Source organism: Hypomesus nipponensis, chromosome 4 (genome assembly GCF_054491055.1).
Source record: "Hypomesus nipponensis isolate SF chromosome 4, ASM5449105v1, whole genome shotgun sequence".
NCBI classification, from domain to species: Eukaryota; Metazoa; Chordata; class Actinopteri; order Osmeriformes; family Osmeridae; genus Hypomesus; species Hypomesus nipponensis.
Window position 1 is genome coordinate 2,972,633 of NC_140364.1, and position 20,621 is coordinate 2,993,253.

Here is a 20,621-nt window from a genome sequence, read left to right on the forward strand (position 1 = left end):
GAGAGAGAGACAGAGAGACCGAGAGAGGGAGAGACAGAGAGAGAGAGAGAGAGAGAGAGAGATGGAGAAGGGGGGGAGAGAGAGAAAGAGAGAGAGATGGAGAAGGGAGAGAGAGGGAGAGAGAGACAGACGTGAGAGAGATCCTGTAAAATGGCACACATATGAACGGATGGATCAGGGGCCTCAGGTGTACAAGCACCAAAAGTGCTGAATTGTAAACATACCAATCAGGTGTGAGCACTATAAAAAGGCCATAGGTCAGTGTACCTGTCCTCATCAAAGATGGAAGGCAATGTTGCAGGAACAGGGAGAGGAAGAGTGGCTAGGAGACGGAGAGGGAGAGAGGTAGGGAGGGGTAGAGATAGACCTGGAGGCTGTGGAAGAATAGGGACAAATTGACAGTATCTAAAGAAATTCGAGCAGCATTGGTTGACCACGTTGTGAACCATGGGGCTACATTGAGAGAGGCTGGACAGAGAGTTCGGCCCAACCTCAGCAAATATACTGTGGCATTAGTCATTTGGACATTTCGACAAGAGCACGGATGAAAACTACTTTTCTCTACTGTCTACAATACAGTAAAATGTAGCCTATTATATGCACTACATCAGTATTTTTTCTTTACCAATTCACTGCAGTCCATGATTAAAACAATGTACTAGATTTTGTAGGGCTGTTTTGGCAGCCCCTTTGTCACTGGTCATCCACACACTCGTCTGGGACAGTTGACAGTTTGATTTGCTTGAATGCTAAAATGACAATCACACCTCAATCACACCTCTGGAGAGGTGATCTCAACAGTTGAAGAGGAAGGTGGACAGAGGACGACTCTGAAATTATCATTTAAAGTTGTGTTCTTGTAAATATAGTTCTAAAAAGCTTTTAATGTCATGTTTGATATCATTTTGTTTCGTATTTGATGTATTACATTGTAGTAATACTTTTAATGCTGTAACACAGAGGTCTTCAACCCTGGTCCTCAGGGACCCCCTGCCCTACATGTTTTAGATGTTTCCCTGCTCCAACACACCTGATTCAAATGATTGGTCGTTAACAGGCTTCTGCATAACTAGATAACGACCCATTGATTTGAATCAGGTGTGTTGGAGCAGGGAAACATCTAAAACGTGCAGGACATGGGGTCCCTGAGGACCAGGGTTGAAGACCTCTGCTGTAACATGTTCATTTACAGTGTTTACAGAGTTTGTGCTTGCAGCAGACCAACATGTGTTTAACATATTCCCTTGTCTTGCAAGGGCACCACTTGGTCAACTGCAGCCTTGATTAATGATCCAATGACAACTTTTCTGTCATATGGTCGGTGTCCCCATTTTAGTCAGGTTTGGGTGTATATAAGGAGACACACTTTTCTACCAATGACTTTGAGTTCTGTTTATGATACAGCTCCGGTGCGTTAGGCGCCTAGTCCTCATTGTGAATACCTTCGTTAACCATTGCTCTGAAGGTATGTTTTGTATTTGATGATGTTTCATTATCATTGTATTGATTATCTTTCCATTTAGATAATAAACTATTATTGTGTATTTAAAGTTACTTGTTCTCCTTGAAACGTATCTATCACGCTATGGCGGTGAAAGCCATGATCTAGTCTGGTTGATACGGCTATACTGATTATATACATAGACTTTTGAAGTAGGTTTTAACTTAAGGCCTCTGAGTCACTTACAGTGGATCTCCATGCTCCGAAGGAATTTACCGGAGCCTCTGAGTGGTCTGTTTACATACTAGGTCGGTGGTTAAATCCATATTATAGTAGAGATAAACAACTGATTAGTGAGTATGCATACTTTAAGGTCGGTGCTCTGATCAAGCAGACAATTTTTACCTACGTCAGCGTTTCATGTCATTAACTGTTTAGCGCTCAAGGTTACAGGTAACGCACTTGTGCACATTTCTAAAATTGGAGTCAGATATTACTGTAACGAGTCAATTATCTCCCTGAACATCTAACCACAATTGAATTGTTTCCCAAGCCAGGGACAAACACGAAGCGTTTCCGGCCTTATGATTCACCACTTACAATTTCATTTGCTGTAGGCTTTCTTTTGTCTCCACAAATGTATTTGCTGTGTTTACAGTATGTAGCCTACTACAGTATTTGATTTGAAATATGTTCAGATTTTCTGCACAAAATGCAACCTTTACGTAGACGTAAAGAGTACTTGTGGAGAGTACAGTACATATTGTCATCAGTGTGCAGTGCTAGTCTTGTGTGTTGTGTTGGTCAACATATTCATGTACTTTACGTACTCTACTATAACAATATCTCTGACAAAATCAAGCAGGTTACATTATTAGAAAACTAAGTGAAAGTGTTTGAAATTTTGCACAACAGTGTGTAACTGGTTCAAACAGAGTCCAATTTTATGAACCATGTGTATGGATTGTATACTTTTGAACAAAGTGTTTACAAAAGATTGGAGGTGTCCTGCTACTTGTGTGTCTGGTTGTGTGAATCGTGTTTTGACAAAGTGAGCCCTATTTTCAAAATTTTGCTTAAGCAATCGGAGAAAACTGTAAACATGATTCTACTCATAGTAGTGTTGTGCATATGGTGATAGATACTTCACCTCAGACCACACACACACACACACACAGGGTCTCTATCTCCGAGGCCACCACCATGGCCATGTTACAATGTTTCTCGATTGCTAACTCACAAACATGGTATGTGTAAGCCATCCTCACGAAACCATTTTGCCAATTCCTAGCAGAAAAAGACCATGTACCCCAGTCTTTAAACACTATTTACCCTTCTTGACACATTTCTCAGGTTCATTCACACTTCTTCTAAAGAAGAAGAAGTCTAAACACACCTCTCACTCTAAAACACAATTGTCACCATTATGTCATTCAGAAAACATTGCCGTTTGAGAAGTAAACTCAAACCAGCGCTATTCAAACACCCTTAACAACCAAATATCCATGTGTAGGCACTAACATGCAAATATACTCAACAAGCAATCAGGGGTTTGGAATGAATACAAAGGTAAGCTCATCTGTACTTTGAAATCATGGATGCAAATATCAGAGGAAGAGGCAGAATTTTCAGAATGAGAGGAGGTAGACAATGGAGAGGAAGAGGAAGAGGAAGAAGAACAACTATCTCAAATGAGATTGTTTTTGGCCACAGATTTGGCCACACTATGACAGAAATCCTTATGTACAGAACAATCTTCTCCAAGCCATGGAAGAAGCTTGTGGGGACATTACTGTGGAGTCTTGACGGTGATGGCTTGGCAATCAAGGGGATTTTTCCCTGCGGTTTGGCTAGAGATGTTGACTGTGATGTCAATACAAAACTTTGGCCTGACCCTGGTCAGCTGACCCAGAGTGAACAGTATTGCAGCGTACTCAAGCCCTGTTACCCAAGAGAAAATGCTTTGTTTGTTTCCTTGTTTTCTTAGCTTTGGTTCCCCGAATCACAGTAATGGATTTGTGTTGCTGGCTATAACAGTATTACTATTTGTAAACTGTGACCACTACAGAAACAATAGCCCAAAATGCAATTGCTGTATAATGTAAATAGAAAATAAACATCCCGTAATATTTGTCAAACTCATGAGGTGGAACATATCTCAAATTCAGGTACACGTTATAGTCAATGGTTCATGAAAACCTTTTTACAATACTGTTTTCAATTCGTCCCAGCAGCTTGTAAAGGCTATTCCGAAGGTTTATACGACAGATAATATGTTTTTGACTACAGTGTTTGATTTTGGGTCAAAAGTCAAGGGTTTGGCCAGTGTAACAGTGTAAGTATGAAGATATGTGTTAAGAGTTTGGAAAAAACACCGTACACGTTCAGGAAATGTGTTTTAGCAATTGAGAGAAACAGCGATTAAACCCTAGCAGACGGCTGGCACTGCTACAGTTGGAGCGGGTGGAAACCATCTGTGGGATGCAACAGAGCCCAGGCCAGCAGAATCACCAGGCCAGTAACACAGCAAGGCAACGCTTACGTGTGTGTGGGTCCTGTAGGAGGAGGGGGGTGAGCCATGTGTGTGAGGCCTGTGTATGTGTGTTGTGTGTGTGTGTCGTGTGTCGTGTGTGTGTGTGTGTGTGGTTAGGAGGGACAAGGAGTACCAGAGAAACACAAACCCACCGAGAGAGCATCCATCAGGAACACTAGACAGTAATAACCCTGACATAGACTGCCGCCACACTGCTAACTGGGCTTGTTGACCTTACAGCTAGTAAGGCTCGTTAAGGCTTGTTAAGGTCATTAAGGTTGTTAAGGTCGTTAAGGTGCCTGGTCATTACCAGATGGAGGTATTTCAGCTCAGGGTGAGACAAGGTGTCAGAGAGCAAGGAACTTCTTGCTGTATGGAGCAGTCCTGAAATATTGTCTGTCAATTCATTTCAGTTCAATGGGCTCTATTGGCGCGTACGGACAAATGTTCATAATGCCAAACCAACAGTGGAACTCTGTCTTTCTCTCTCCTTCTATCGTCTCTCTCTCTTTCTCTGTCTTACTCTCTCTCTCCTCTCCAGAAAGCAGTCCTAGCAAGTGAGCTACAGCGTGTGTTCATTTACACACACACACCCCCCCACACACACCCCGCCGCCCCACATCTCCACAACACACACACCTTCCCAGACTCCCCCCACCCCCACTCCATAGAGCAGCCCAACACATGATCGGTCTATCGTTTCACCAATCCAACGGTTCCTATGGTAACCGCCACTTAAAATAGGCGGCCAATGCCGACTGTCTCTCTCCCTCTCTTTCTCTCTCTGTCTCTCCCTCTTGCGTTCAGTCTCTCACTCATTCCCTCTCCCCTCTCTCTCTCTCTCTCTCTCTCTCTCTCTCTCTCTCTCTCTCTCAATCTCTTTCTCTCTCTATCTCTCTCTCTCTCTCTCTCTCTCTCTCTCTCTCTCTCTCTCTCTCTCTCTCTCTCTCTCTCTCTCTCTCTCTCTCTCTCTCTCTCTCAGCAGAGAGACGTGGAGGAACATGGGCGAGAACGCCCCAACAACACAACAACACAACAACGTCCATGAGAAACAAACAAACCAAACGAGCAAACACACCCGCACATTATCCAACACAACGATACAACCCAAACCACACGACAACAGGACGCCACTCAGACCCCCCCCCCCCCCAGCACTCAGCGGCTGCCAGCCACGTCACGCCGACAGCTGAGAGGCACGGCGCCGGAGCTGTCGCATGGGACGGAACAACAGACTCCAACGCGTCGGAACACGGGCAAGACATGGCCCTCTCGCGGAGGCGCTGATTGTGACTCCAGAAACACATCCGGGAAGAGGAAACGTTTTGACGTGAGACGGAGTGTTTTGAGCTCCTGCGACCCCCACAGTGACCCCCACAGGTGCTGACACACAGAGTCCATCTTACCCCTTCTCATCGTACATGTGGGGAACGTGTTTCTGCCTACTCTGTTACAAGGGGCATAGAAGTATGAATTTCATTTGATGGGATTCACACTTCCGATCTGGCAGGGTCTCTGGCAGGGATGTTCTGCGTTGTTCCTCGATGTCATCAGCTCTCTGACTCCTGACCCAGTTGTCATTCATGGCTCTCAGGTGTCATTCTCCTTTTCCTCTGCTACGGTCGTATCCTGCTGTCAGCCCAGGAGTCACGTTTCTGTAAGTGTGTCATGATGATGCATTGCTCCCCTCTCCTCTCCTCGCCCCTCCTCGCCCCTTCTCTCTGCTTCCCCTCCTATCCTCACCCCTCCTCTCCTATCCTCACCCCTCCTCTCCTCACCCCTTCTCCCCACCTCGCTTCTCCTGTCCTCACCACTACACTCGTCATCCAGATGAGTTCTGAAAACCTCGAACCACAGAATTCTAACGCTGTCCTGAACGTCAATAGAACAGAAAAAGGTATGTCAAAACCTGTTTACAGCAAGATTACTTGAAGGTGCCTTTATCAACCCATGTTGGTAATTGTGCGTAACTTTTTTTGCTTGAAAGCTTCCTTTAAGCAGTTGCCCTCTCTCACACACACTCACACTCCCAGAAGCGGAAACAAATTCACTTTATTTCCTTTTTCAGAGAAGAGCTTTTTAGCGAGTGCTGACCTGTAAGAGCTTCTTGCTTCACTTCCTGCTACTTCAGAACAAACTTGCCCTGGCTCTGATTGGCTCCCCCTGGCCGGGCTGCGTGGAGGAGCGTCGCCGTGGGAACGGGTCCTTATCGGACAGGGCCGTTGCTCCCGCTGGAGCGGTTCCCTCAGGGCAGGCTGAGGGCTAATTACTTTGTTCCCATCTTCAAAAAACCACACTCCTGTTTCTCTCCCTTTCTCTCTCTCTTGCTCTCCCTCTCTTTCACTCTCTCTCTATACCTCTCTTTCTCTCTCCATCCCTCTCTCTCTCTAGAACTCTTTATCTCTCCCTCGCTCCAGGTATTTCATGAACTCTCTCTCCACCCCTCTCTTTCACTATACCCCTCTACCTCTCTCTTTCTCTACCTCTCTATTTGGCACTCTCACTCCAGGTATTTTATTTTCTCTGTCTCTGCATTCCTCTCTCTTTCTCTCTGGTTCTCGCTCTCTCTTCCATTAGTTCAGCTGGTGTTGATCAGTATACTGGAGAGGAACCAGAGATTGAAGAACAGGAAGATTGTTATTGTCCTGACCTGCAGGGTCCCTCCATCACAGACTGGGATTGCATAGGCATCGCTCTCTCTCTCTCTGTCTGGATGGCCAAAGGAAGTAGAGAAGGGCAGAAATGAAGTGCACGGTTTCAGGATGGAATCTAAAGAATCTCTTTAATCTGTCTATTTCAGCTCCTGTCACCATGGCGATGAAAAACACTCCTTCACCCCATAGAGGCAAGCTGACAGTTCCATTTGGTCCCACTATTTCTCAGTCTCTATCTCCATCTCTCTCTCCACCTCCTCTCTTTTTTGCCTTCCGTTTCTCTCCCTCCCCCTCTATTTGTCTTCCAGCCCCTCTCACCCTCTTTTTCTTCATCTCTTTCCATCTTTCTATGTCACCATCACTCTCTCTTTCTCTCTTTCTCTTCTTGAGGCCTCAGCTAAGATCGATAACTCTCATCAATCCCTGATAGGCACAGATAGTTCATCACATACTTTGACACATGTCTTTCAAACCCACCAACCATCTGCGTCACTCTCTCCGGCTCTCCATCTCTCTCTGTCTCCCTATCTCTCTTTCTCCTGCTCCTTCCCCCCGTCTCTCTCTCTCTTTCCCACTCTGTATCCATCCGTCTGTCTGTCCGTCCGCCCTTCCATCCCTCTATCTATCTATCTATCTACCTACCTATCTATTCATCCATTTATCTGTCTGGTCTTGCTTCCTCACTCTCTCCTGAGTCAGGACACGGAGTGATGGCCTCGGACAGCATCTTCTCACGAAATACCTGTGTCTCTCCTAGCCGCGTACCCTCACTCGACAGACACCATGACCTCGTCTGACCTCGTGTGACCCCAACGACCCCCGTTCACAAGCCCACTAAGGCCACCCTGCCTGGTCTAGATTAGACAACATTAGATATCAGTTCATCAACCCCAAGGGGAAATGTGTTTGTCACAATGGCAACCTTCCGCCCAGTTCCAGGTGTATCTAACCAGGTTTTGTCCGTTTGTCATGTGCAGAGCTTCCATTCAGCATGCTGCTCCACTTTCCGAGAAGAAATCAAATTCCAGTTTGATTTAATGTGCTATTAAGCATGACACTCAATCCAATTACACCCCTTCATGAATCATCGTCCTATTCAGTTCAGGGATTCAGAATCAATTTCAACGGAACGCTCTCTTGACATGAGACAATATACCAGAGGACCTTTTGTTGTTCGCTCGTCCTCCTCTCCTCGCCCCTTTTCTACTCCCTTCACCTTTTTCCTCCCCAACTTTTTCTTGCCTTTCCTCCTTTCCTCTCTCTCCTGCCCCCCTCTCCTTCTCCCCTCCCCTCCCTCTGTTGCCGTTTGCTGGCTCCTCCAGGGGGTGATCGGGATGAGAGGATCTTGTTCACGGAGGATTCGTTTTATGTCCATCAGAAAACCAAGGACATAAAGACAAAAACAAACATCTAGCCCCGAGCTTCTCGACACGCTAAAGTTCTGTGCGAGGGTACCCTTAATGAAGTGAATGATTTCATGTTCTAACAAGGAAGACTCAGAGTACGTTCTAGATGGGGATGTCTCCCTCCGTTTTGGGATGTGAAGTTCCTTTTATTAGAAAATTCTCATTTTGTCAGACAACAGTAACAGAAGCTGGTGCCAGAAGAGGTCAAACAGGTGCAGGTTACAAAAGGAATCTGTTTACTAAAGCATTGGCGTGCGTGATCAGCGACGACACAGCGCCCCCCGCCAGCACTCACTCCTCTTCCTGGTGTCAGGAAGCTCCCCTCAGCTCTGGCCCGACACAGGAGCTCTGCCAGCAGGGTGGCGCCCCCTGCAGGAGAACACAAGGAGCAGCAGGCCAAACAGGGAAACGCACTCGAAAAAGCAACCCCCACTCTTCCTCTCGACGTGGAATGGCGTGAAAACAGCCGAGGCGTCCGAGAGCAGGACCCTGGCGAAGCGTCGGGACTTTTTGGGGGGTCAGAGTTCATTCGCAGAAAGCAAGTTAGTCTCGTTAGAGAGTTAGTCTCTAACGGCGGCTCGTTAGAGAACAGAGCAGAAACAGGAAAGGCGACGAGACAGACACGTCCCTGAAAGACATTGGTGCGTGGGAGACGAGCATGGCTAAAATGGGCACTTTATCATTTACACACATACACACACACACACACAGAGGCAGAATATATCCCAATGCATCCAAATCATACATATACAAAAATACAATTTGATATGTACATAAAAAAAGGCTTACGGAGCTTATAAAAATACTATCATCATGGTCATGGTGAATTGATGGAAGCAAGGGGGGGGGGGGGGGGAGTGAGGGGAAGGGGAGGGGAGGATGGAGGGGGTGAGGAGACAGCCTGAGAGACAAAGTTGTGCCAGGGGAGAGAGAAGAGGTGGGGAGAGAGAGGGGAGGCCGGGGGAGAGACAGTGGAAGGAGGGAGGACAGGGGATGAGGGAGCTGACAGTGAGAAAGCCTGTTAATAACAAACTTGAGCATTCACAACCTAACACACCTGGCCATTAGTTACTACACCTGGTCACAATAAACACATCCGTCACCTGTTAAGACACTTGCAGTAAGTCTCAAAGTCCCGCCCCCTCAGTATACATATCATCAGTGTGGCACCCTGGTGATTGGCTCCATGCAAAAAATCTATATGCTCAATGGCCCACCTTCTCCAGGAAGCACAGACGTTTCCCAGGCAACTAGTGTGACGCACAGGAAGACCGGTCAGTCACTTCCTTTATTTAAAGTCCTCTTGACCTCCAACTCAACAATAATAATAATAATCATAGTAACCAGAGAAGGAAGTAGAACTATTGTACATAAAAGGAGCGAAACAAGGAGGAGATAGTAAAGGATTAAGAACTGCGCCAAAAGGTATAGGCTTTCCTTAAACAGCCCAAGTCCGTGTTTATGATTTCCCTCCTCCTCCATCTTCCCCTCCTCTCCAGTCCATCCCTCCCCCGAGCCTCCAGGCGTTAGGAGCCGTCCTCGCCCCCGCAGGTGGTCTCCACCAGCGTCACCTGCTCCCCGCCGCAGTCCAGCCCCGGCCCGCTCTTCAAAACCAGCGCCCCCTCGTGCAGCAGCACCATCTCCTCCTGGCCGTCGGCCGGCTCCACCTGGACGCCGCCCAGCTCCTCCTCCACCACCTCCTCCTCCTCCAGCTCCTCCTCCTCCTCCTCCAGGACCACCTCCTCCGGGCCGGGGGACGCCCTGCCGTTGGTGTGGCCGTGGGACATGGCCTCCAGGCGGACGCGGTACTCCTCGGCCTCCTGCTCCTTCCTGTGGAGCTGCTGGCGGTACTCGTGTGCCTTCCTGTTGGCCTCCTGTAGCTGCTTCTGTAACATCTCCTGGAGGGGGGGGGGGGGGGGCGGAGTTAGAGAAGGAGAGCGGTAGGATGGTAGGAGTCAGAGAAAAGAGGAAGGGATGGGGAAAGGGAGGCAGGGGAAGGAAGGTGAAGGGTAGTGTAGGGAAGGATAAAGTTAGAGGAAGGACGGGAGACAGGGAGACAGGGAGGGAGGGAGACAGGGAGGGAGACAGGGAGGGAGACAGGGAGGGAGGGAGGGAGGGAGGGAGGGAGGGAGGGAGGGAGGGAGGGAGGGAGGGAGGGAGGGAGGGAGGGAGGGAGGGAGGGAGGGAGGCTGGGAGACTGGGAGACTGGGAGGGAGGGAGGGAGGGAGACTGGGAGATAGGGAGGGAGGGAGGCTGGGAGGGAGGCTGGGAGGGAGGCTGGGAGGGAGGCTGGGAGGGAGGCTGGGAGGGAGACTGGGAGGGAGACTGGGAGGGAGACTGGGAGGGAGACTGGGAGGGACACTGGGAGTGAGACTGGGAGGGAGGGAGGGAGGGAGGGAGGGAGGGAGGGAGGGAGGGAGGGAGGGAGGGAGGGAGGGAGGGAGGGAGGGAGGGAGGGAGGGAGGGAGGGAGGGAGGGAGGGAGGGAGGGAGGGAGGGAGGGAGGGAGGGAGGGACCGCCTGTCTGTCACCACTTACCGTGTCTCCAGAATCCGTGTGATTGGACGAGGACTCCAGCCTCCGTTTGCGTGCGGGCGGCGGCTGGATCTCGTCTTCCACCACCTCCTCTGTCACCTGATTGGCCGGCACCGCCAACACTGCAACACAGTCGACCAATGAGCAAGCATGTCAAGAACAGGGAAGTGGAGCTGGAGGATGGAATGCAGCATGCACACCAGCACAGAGAGGATGGATGCAGCTCGTGTGTTAAAAGTATGTTTATGTTTTTATCCTGCTGTCCATTCTGCATAGTGATCAGATCACTCCGTATCATGTTCAAGGCATGCTTTAGGCAGGTTCTGGCCGTGCTTTCAACGTGTTCTATGTACTTACTCTGCTGTCCGTTCTGCATGGTGAGGAAGAACTGCTGACCCAGCCCGCCTGTAGTCTGGAGGTTGCCATGCTGGTCTGTCACTATGGTGATGACCCTCTGACCTCCCTCGGTAACCACGCGCTGGATGCTGGGGTCCAGGGAGCTGGCAGCGATGGTGTCCTCCGATTCAACTACACACACACAAAGAGATAGGGAAGTGATGCTTAAAAACAAATACATGCTTGAGGCTGTTGTGCATGTGTGTGTGTGTGTGTGTATACACATGTGAGTGTGTACCTGCGTTGGCCCTGTTGATGAGGTCTGCCAGGTTGACCACGCCTCCCTGCAGTCCAGGGATGCCCTGGATGATATACTGGGGGGAGGTGGCGCTGCTCTCATTAAGGTTCACCTGGTTCTGCATGCCCTCCTACACACACACAAACACACAGGTACACGCACCCACAAACACTGACAATCAGTATCGTGACATGAACTTTGACCCCGGAAGCGGTTCCCTCCCTCCCCCAATCTCTCTTCCTGACCTGCAGCAGCAGCATGAGGTCGGCGTTCTGGCTGTCGGCGGCGATGTCGAACGGCGTCTTGTCGAACTTGGACACGGCGTGGACGTCGGCGCCGTGCTTCACCAGCATCTCGGCCACGCCCTGGTGGCCGTGCTGCGCCGCCCAGTGGAGCGCCGTCATCTTCAGCATGTCCCTGGCGTTGATGTCTGCCCCGCTCTGGAGGGGGGGAGGGAGAGGGGGAGGGGAAAGGAGGGGGGAGGAGAGAGAAGAGAGCAGAGGGGAGGAGGAAGAAAAGAAGAGAGAGGGAAAAGGGGGGGTATAGGTGTGTGTGTGTGTGGGGGGGGGGGGGGTTGGAAGAGGAGTAGGGAGAAGAGGGGGAGGAGGATGAAGTGTGGAACAAGGTAGGGGGGAGGGAGTGTAGAGAGGAAAAACAGAGAGAGGGGGAGTGGTAGGGGAGGAGATGATGCAGGATGCAGGGGAAGAGAAAGAGAAGGAGAAAGGCAGGATAAAAGGAGAGAGAGATGGTGGGAGCACATTTATCATATGCTCATCAAAGTCATAGTTCTCCTACTGCTTATCCCCCCCGTCCCCCCGTCTCTCTCTCACACACACACACACACACACACACACTCCTCTCCAGACTGCCCACCCTGACAAGCAGCTCTACGATGAGCGTGTGTCCCTCTGCGGCGGCCATGTGTAGAGGGGTCCTGTCCACCTTGGTGCGGGCGTCCCTGCTGACGCCTGCTCGGAGCAGCACATCAGCCGTGGAGTAGTGACCGTGTTGGGCCGCCAGGTGGAGGGGGGACGTCCCCAACTGGAGGAGGAGGGGGGGGGGGGGGGGGGGGGCAGAGAGCGGGGAGACAGAACCAGGGATGAGGGTTCATGGAGTAAGACAAAAGGGAGAGGAGGAGGGAGATTGAATGAACAAAATGGAACGCTTCAAATGCTGTCGAGACGGGCTGAAGACAATGCTGTGAGTGAGAAAGGGAGATTCCGAACTTTGACCACCGAAATACTGTTTGATCGGTGCACTTTTGATCCTTGATTTTCTGCTGTACTTTTCACATGATTTTTTTCTTTCAGCCAACAAAACTACCAGTACTTGATTTCTCACGGCTGACACCGCTAATTTCACATTTTTATATTTAAAAAAATAACCCTGATTTCCACTGTGTTACTCGTTGGAACACTTATAATGGTTATAATTACAATGGGTGTCAGATGGCTGAGCGGTGAGGGAGTCGGGCTAGTAATCAGAAGGTTGACGGATAAGCGTCTGCTAAATGACTAAATGTTATTAACAGCCATAAAGAGGGGTCCTTTTCTAACACGCTGGTACCAGCCAACGTTTGGAACTGGAAAAACCGTTGTTCAAAAGTTTAGAATGGGTCAAGTTTGAAAACACATCACCTATATTAGCGGGCTTAACCGCGTTTCAAACCCTGCATACCGGCACACATTTTTGTGTAAAATTGGTATAAGTAAGCCTGGTATGCATAGGGAAACACTTCAATATCCTGAAATGATATTGCTGCTTGTGATTACACACAGTGCTGAAGGAACTTCCAGTCAACTGAACTTACCCATTCTGTTGTGATATATAACAGTCTCTTATCCAGTCTGTGGTGATATTTAACAGTCTCTTATCCAGTCTGTGGTGATATATAACAGTCTCTTACCCAGTCTGTTGTGATATATAACAGTCTCTTATCCAGTCTGTGGTGATGTTTAAGTCTCTTATCCAGTCTGTGGTGATGTTTAAGTCTCTTATCCAGTCTGTGGTGATATATAACAGTCTCTTATCCAGTCTGTGGTGATGTTTAAGTCTCTTATCCAGTCTGTGGTGATATATAACAGTCTCTTACCCAGTCTGTGGTGATATTTAAGTCTCTTATCCAGTCTGTGGTGATATTTAACAGTCTCTTACCCAGTCTGTGGTGATATTTAACAGTCTCTTACCCAGTCTGTGGTGATATTTAACAGTCTCTTACCCAGTCTGTGGTGATATGTAACAGTCTCTTACCCAGTCTGTGGTGATATTTAAGTCTCTTATCCAGTCTGTGGTGATATTTAACAGTGTCTTACCCAGTCTGTTGTGATATATAACAGTCTCTTATCCAGTCTGTGGTGATATATAACAGTCTCTTATCCAGTCTGTGGTGATATATAACAGTCTCTTATCCAGTCTGTGGTGATGTTTAAGTCTCTTATCCAGTCTGTGGTGATATATAACAGTCTCTTATCCAGTCTGTGGTGATGTTTAAGTCTCTTATCCAGTCTGTGGTGATGTTTAAGTCTCTTATCCAGTCTGTGGTGATATATAACAGTCTCTTATCCAGTCTGTGGTGATGTTTAAGTCTCTTATCCAGTCTGTGGTGATATATAACAGTCTCTTACCCAGTCTGTGGTGATATTTAAGTCTCTTATCCAGTCTGTGGTGATATTTAACAGTCTCTTACCCAGTCTGTGGTGATATTTAACAGTCTCTTACCCAGTCTGTGGTGATATTTAACAGTCTCTTACCCAGTCTGTGGTGATATGTAACAGTCTCTTACCCAGTCTGTGGTGATATTTAAGTCTCTTATCCAGTCTGTGGTGATATTTAACAGTGTCTTACCCAGTCTGTGGTGATATTTAACAGTGTCTTACCCAGTCTGTGGTGATATTTAACAGTCTCTTATCCAGTCTGTGGTGATATTTAACAGTGTCTTACCCAGTCTGTGGTGATATTTAACAGTGTCTTACCCAGTCTGTGGTGAAGGGCGCACCATTGGCCATCAGGGTTCGGACCTCGTCATCCTGGCCCTTGCGCGCCGCCTCCAGCAGACGCTTTCCTAGGTCCACCAGCGACATCTGACACAGACAGACAGACGGGGGGAGAGGGAGAGAGAAAGAGAGGACATCAGGACACACAGAGAGAGAGAGAGAGAAGGGGGGGGGGGGACTTAGGACACGCCGTAAACAACGGGTCAAAGTTTGAAGCACTCTAAGGCCAAAGCCAGGACACCTCGTAGTTGTTAATCTATGTTGTCTTTATTTCATGTACTAAATCTGACTAATGTAGATCTTTATGTGTTCATTGTCATCATATAGTTTACTTTATTCTGTTGATTTGGGGTTAAAATGAATGAACAGGATTATAGGGGTAAACACTTATTTAACATACTAACATTTCAAAATACAAAATGTAGGGTATTGATGTTGAGTAAACCTGTAGCTAAGCAGTCAAAATACTCAATTTTACAGAAAGCTGACAAACATCTTAAACACACACACACACACAAACAAAGAACTCTCCAAAGGAGTGTCTCGTGGAAGAGAGCGCTACGACGCTGGAGGGAACGCTGGTGTGTATTACATATGGATGGACTGACGCAGTACTGCCGCCGAGGGCGGGGAAACCATCTCTACACATGACCATCTGATAATCCATTGGCGCAAAACAATGTTATCTCTTTGGAAAAGTAATAAAGCAAGTCTATGCGACAACATTATTGAACTCAAATGATATAACAAGTGACATCGAAAACGATATTCACTAAAGTGTTATGCGTTTTATATTGGGGCAAATATATCGCTCGCTTGGGGAAAAGTCGACGATTTATGATTGCAACATAGTAACCAAGCGCACTCAAATGCGGCTCTCTTTCGGGGTGAAAGCCAGAGCCTGGTCCCGAGTAGCCATTTTACGCGCCTCGGTGGTGAAAACGCAATAGAGTCGGCCATGTGTCCATTACCCATCAACACTTCAAACACAAGCATTTAATAAACCCCCTCGGCAACATTAGATACAACACAGGAAACTCTTTGATATTAAGTTGTTGGTTTTCCGGGGGAAGTCAGTAGAGAAATTCCTATTTTACACGGAGAGAAAAAACTACTTCCACATCCGGTTAACAGCATTCTTTCACGCACGCCTCATCGAGTGCTATGGAACATTTTATTCGCATTTCACAAGTAATCGTGTTTTTTTGTAAGTTGTTGTTACACGTATGCGCACAAGTTGCTTACCGTCTTGTGTGAACTGATGGCACCCGTCGTTTGATGCCCTTTACGCTGTTTGTATTCGCTTGCTGGCAAAACAAAACTGAGTCTTACGTTAGGCTAAAATGGCTAGCTAGTCCGCTCTCTCAAGTGGGAGACCATGCAGCATAGTTAAAGTAGCTTGCTATGTCCTGTAAACTAAACGTTCTGCCATGTGCATTTTATTTCCACATCGTCTCCGTGTCTGCTGCTACCATGCGGCTGTGTTGCCGTGCTGTAAAGACTTCATTTGATAATAGCATGTTACTTTGGATGCGGGGATCTTGCTAGTTAGCAAGCTAACGCGAGCCAGATTACATTCATGGGTTGGTAGCTGTAAAAGCCGTTCATTCCTTACCTTGATCTGGCGTCAAGTGCTTATTATGAACCGAGCATATGTCCCTTGACTAGTCTCACGTTTGAAATCAGTTTTCCCTCCTAATTTGTTGGAAATATTACTTATTTTTGTATATAAACGGGTACAAAGATGGCAGCTCTTCGACACCGGAGGTGGAAACCAAAGCTTTTTAACCTCCCTCGTGGGCGGGCACATAGCAAGCATACAAGTTCGTTAGAAAAAAATCTGGATTCAACGCGCAGTTCTGAGATTGGCCTGCGACAGTAACGGCAGTGTTCATATTCTGAGAGGTGGTTCGAACCGAACTGACCGTAGATCAACATTCCTTAATGGGTGAACCATGTTAACGAGGGAAATGCCCATTTTATATTCGGCCTGTATTAAAGAAAAGTGTCGGACTGGGAACTTGTAGTCATTAAATGAAATGCAGCATCTAGCTCCTGTTTCTGGAAGTATCTTTTTCTGCGAATATGGTGGTTAATGTAGCACGTACAATCTGCAAAGTACAAACCCTGTTTGTAATGAGTGAGTCATGGACTTGAGCGAAATAAAACGACACGGGAAAATGTGTATGGTATTGTTAATGTTTTATTTCAATAGAAGATCACTTCTGGGAGTTGACTACTCCAAGTGTTAAACATAAAATTATTCAAGAATTATGTATTCGCCACTGTAGGCTACTTCGCAAACCATGTGCACACAGCACAATGTAGGACCATCCAAACATTCCATGACTTTCATAAATCATTCCTTTCCTCAACATTCAAACTTAACCTCTGATATTTGCAGACGACAATGGCAAAATATAAAGGGTGACCAGTACGCCATATGAATGATTTCACTACATTTCCCATCAGTCATTGCACTCAGTTGAGTCCTGCTCAGTGCAGACTGAAAGCAGCATCCTAAATAAGGCCTAAATAAACACGTGCGAGAGACTTCATGGGCGGAAAGGCAACTATGTAAAGAAAACACGACTTTCAAAGAGCCTAACCCATTCTGTGGAGATGCTTACTTTGACTCTAGACTAGAGCTTAAAACTACTGACTACTTTTGGCACTGGGGCCTGACAAGCAGGTTTTAACAAGGGCTGTGGTAATAGAAAACATAGTTGAGGTATGGTGCCTCCATGTATGAACAAATGTTTTCAAATGTGTATTCATTTAGCAGACACTTTTTCCCAAGGCGACCGACAAGGGGTCATTTGAACTTGACCCTTTCTAATCACTGAGCTACACTAATGGGCTAGTCTTCTATGTGTGAAACGTGTAGTAGGTGTCATGTCTCTCTCTCTTCACAATAGAGCCCAGGTGATCTGTACCTGTTCCCACTATGTGTCCAGAGTGGACTAGAACAGGCTTTAGTGCACTGTGGTTCCTCTATGTTCCACACGTGAAGAATGTTAGATATGCGTTTCTATAGTGATATAGGTGTGCGTTTACGGACCGGACTCAACACAGGTCATTTACGCCACAGAATCATGTGTCATATCTTTGACTGCAGAATGATGTCCTGAATGCATACTGCAAGCTACACCTAGATAGAGGAGGATAGATGCTGCTGTCAATCACAGTGTCAGCCAGTCAGCTTACCATACCCCTCTTAGCGTTAGTGCTATTCTACATCTACAGTACACACATACAGAGCCAGTACTGAATCAAAGGTGGACCAGGGACTTGACCGAAGGCATGGTTTATGTAGACAAGGCCAGTGATGGGAGGGAGGGAAAGAGGGACAGAGGGTGAGAGGGAGAGAGGATGGAAATGTATGGATGAGAGATAGAACATCACAGTAGTAGGTTAAAGTCCAGAGTGTCGATGCTAGCGATGGGCTCTCTCCAGTAGTTGAAGGTGGTGTACTCTGGGAGCTCCTCCTCCTCTTTCTGTTTCCTCTGATTGGCCATCTTGGAGGACTTTTTCTCCTTCTTCTTCTTCCCAGCTTGGTTGCTATTGGCCGGCTTGCTGTCCTTCAGGCCCAGGTCCTCCAGCTCGGACATGTCGAGGGCTGGGATTGGCTGCCTCCAGTACAGGAAGGAATCGTATTGGCTGTTGGATTTCTGCAGCATGTTGGTATCTGAATGATAGAGTTTTGTTGAGTTAGAATGGGATCAGAGTTGATTGATATGACAAGATTAAAGATATCTATTGGTCATCGAGTATCGATTGCTCCCCATCAAGTATTTATTCACGTTCTAAAAGAGACAGAAAGTGGAGCCCTTTGTCCTTGTAAATCCCTTTCTTTATCGGCCTGCTAAAGTGGGTTCCAGCTGGGACGAACCCATCTGAATGACACAGCCCATTATTTTACCCTGGCAGTCTACCACCTGGGAGTCCACACAAGAAGCACAAGAACCATTTATAGGCAGAAACCCAAGGACTTGGCTTTACTAAGCTTTGCTCAGTCTATGAGAAAATAATCTACAATAAATTCAAGTTAATTGGTCCTAAAAGGACATTATGTACAACATCCAGAGTCCAAACATAGCTATAGCTAATAGCATATATTAGTTATATATCATAACTAATGTGTAATAGTCTCCAATGACTAATAAATAAATGACCCCCCCCACCCCCCAGCATCCCCCCGGTAAAATATGTTTCCGCGGCTATGGTCTTAGATTTTTTGTCTCAAAATGTGGTTCTTCTCGTCCTCCGTAGGCTATTATCTGCTCACACATTCGCTGAGTTCCACAGAAAATAACTTTATGAAAACGAATGCTTGAAAACTTCACTGACCTCCATGTTTAACAGGTGTGAGCGCGTCCTACATATGAGGCATTTGTTGTTGTTCTATTGCGCATGCGGGGCGGTTCAGGACCGCAACCAGTTCACACGGATCGGATATTGGCCACATTTAAAATGACAATGACAGACCTCCCAAAAATCGAATCTGATAAATACATCGGAATTGAGCATGAATTCAGGCTTGCAGTGCTTAGCCTTAGCTGTGGAAAAGCCATGCAGTGTCGGCTCGTATCTTATCTCCATAGAAGTGATACTGATAAAACCCCACCTGCAGGGAGGAATGAGTCCTTGCTCTACACAGGGTTAAATAGAACAAACCAGCAACAAGCCTCCTTAGGCTATAGAGCCATTTTCACAAAGAACACCAGCATTCCAAACAGAATCGTGGAACACGGAGTTCTGGAACTTTATTTCAGCTGGGTTCGATTATCCTGTTATGAAATGGGTTCTATGAAAGGCCATGTTTTGAGTCGACAACACATGAGTTTAAACAGTGTGAGAGTTGGGGACAGCAATAGGCACCTTGTCAAGTCAAGATATTTTAAGGCTTGTTTTCTTCTTATTTATAGGCGGCTGCGGCGGCCTGGACATTCTATTTACAGGAGTTCTTGTTTACGTCAGGAAAATTCTGTGAAAGCTCCGACCATGTTTGATCTTAATCCTGTCTAAATCTCTTCTAATGAACCTCCACAATAATCAAATTCTTTTTATTGACAGCTTCAAATCAAATGACATGTAGGCCTACAGCTCTTTATAAGCTATGTCCTTAAAGCTCATGTGTATTAGCCCACAGAGCAGCCTCAATAACCAACTAAAACCCTCAGAGAAGACAAGGAAAAACTCAAAGAAAATTGGGTTTACTATCTTACAATCACTTTATCTGCACATGACTTCAAACACTCATGATTCATGGTTTCCCATTGTGTCCGTATCATGATTCTGTATAAAGCCACATTTTATCAGCGACATTTGCGGACATGGTAGAGTGAATCTGAAAACATCTAGGTTTAAGCATAAATCTGTAATGGTTGATTATTCTCATGAAGCCTTATCCATCGGGCCCTACCACGCCCTCACAAAACAGACAATCCACCGGGATGACGTATGCATTAAAACGGTTTGTGAGGATGGAGCGCGTGAGGTCGACGCCCCTGGGCTTCCAGAGATGACCATTAGTTTTATATTAGGACCCATATGCCCTTCCGTTCAATCCCATATATATAGATTCAATTCCTGTTAACCTGCTTCTGCAGCATGACATCTGCGCAGTCGATGGCGACCCGTTTGAGCAACTGGGTCACACGGCCCTAAATATATCTGACAAAATGTGACAGGGATTGTCACCGGACAACGACATGAAACGCACTTACTTTATCCCACGATTATCATTAAGACAGAGCTGTTGATGATTGGTTACTATAACTGGTGAAAGCTACGTCAGGCAAAGCTAAAAACCTGTTTCAAACACACGCTATAGACTATCCTTCAGTGTTTGTTTGGAGATAGAACCTGAATACAATTAGATCAACACAGAGAAGAACATGCAGCCATTTAGGCCTACGTTAAACCTGGCAACAATTTTGATTTCAAGACTAAAAACGAATCGACCGTTGTTGCATTTCATATCGCTGTAGATGGGGTGCAGGTGCATTGTACATCATCACCATGGGCAAAACGGAATGCACACGCACGCTGAACATGGTGGCCATGCATCTAAAACATATAGAAATTGATTTACCTTAATCGGAGGCAGTTAAAAGACTGTTTAAAAAAATCTTGTTATCTTAAGTCGCCTTGGGGTGACAAAGACGTCTAAGTTGTGTTCGTGCTGTCGACTGTAGGAACTGTAAAGCTCGCTCACCAGCCGGCTTTTTTCAGTGAAGGCAGCCACTCCCACACACACACACACACACACACACACACACACACACACACACACACACACACACACACATACACTCACACACACACACACACTCACAGACCTTCATGCACACACACACACACACACACGCATACACACTTACACAAATACACACGCAAGCAAGCGCACAGATCGGTCTTTGA

The 20,621-nt window shown here is 46.9% G+C and overlaps 2 protein-coding genes across 3 annotated transcripts; both read right to left on the reverse strand.

Annotated features, from left to right (window-relative positions):
* Nucleotides 1-9,272: 9,272 nt before the first annotated feature.
* gabpb2a (GA binding protein transcription factor subunit beta 2a) lies at nt 9,273-16,136 on the reverse strand. 2 transcript variants are annotated; one of them, XM_084695694.1, is made up of 9 exons: nt 15,811-16,136; nt 15,441-15,502; nt 14,175-14,282; nt 12,076-12,243; nt 11,448-11,642; nt 11,203-11,332; nt 10,926-11,096; nt 10,572-10,690; nt 9,273-9,932 (listed from the first exon to the last, which is right to left on the reverse strand). In XM_084695694.1, the coding sequence occupies exons 3-9, from the start codon at nt 14,280-14,282 to the stop codon at nt 9,561-9,563; spliced, it is 1,263 nt and encodes a 420-aa protein (XP_084551820.1). In that variant the 5' UTR covers nt 15,441-15,502; nt 15,811-16,136; the 3' UTR covers nt 9,273-9,560. The 2 variants fall into 2 exon arrangements, with proteins under 2 accessions (XP_084551820.1, XP_084551819.1); XM_084695693.1 differs by lacking the exon at nt 15,441-15,502.
* A 244-nt stretch (nt 16,137-16,380) lies between these two features.
* Nucleotides 16,381-20,431, reverse strand: mllt11 (MLLT11 transcription factor 7 cofactor). Its single transcript, XM_084695695.1, has 2 exons — nt 20,293-20,431; nt 16,381-17,883 (listed from the first exon to the last, which is right to left on the reverse strand). The coding sequence occupies exon 2, from the start codon at nt 17,873-17,875 to the stop codon at nt 17,597-17,599; it is 279 nt and encodes a 92-aa protein (XP_084551821.1). The 5' UTR covers nt 17,876-17,883; nt 20,293-20,431; the 3' UTR covers nt 16,381-17,596.
* Between the last annotated feature and the right edge of the window lie 190 nt (nt 20,432-20,621).

Coding starts and splice junctions, on each gene's coding strand:
- gabpb2a (XM_084695693.1), bottom strand. CDS start 14,282: ATGTCGCTGGTGGACCTAGGAAAGCGTCTGCTGGAGGCGGCGCGCAAG. Junction 11,097..11,202: donor CATCAACAGGGCCAACGCAG/GTACACACTCAC, acceptor GTGTGTGTGTAG/TTGAATCGGAGGACACCATC. Junction 9,933..10,571: donor ACACGGATTCTGGAGACACG/GTAAGTGGTGAC, acceptor CCCCCCCTCCAG/GAGATGTTACAGAAGCAGCT.
- mllt11 (XM_084695695.1), bottom strand. CDS start 17,875: ATGCTGCAGAAATCCAACAGCCAATACGATTCCTTCCTGTACTGGAGG.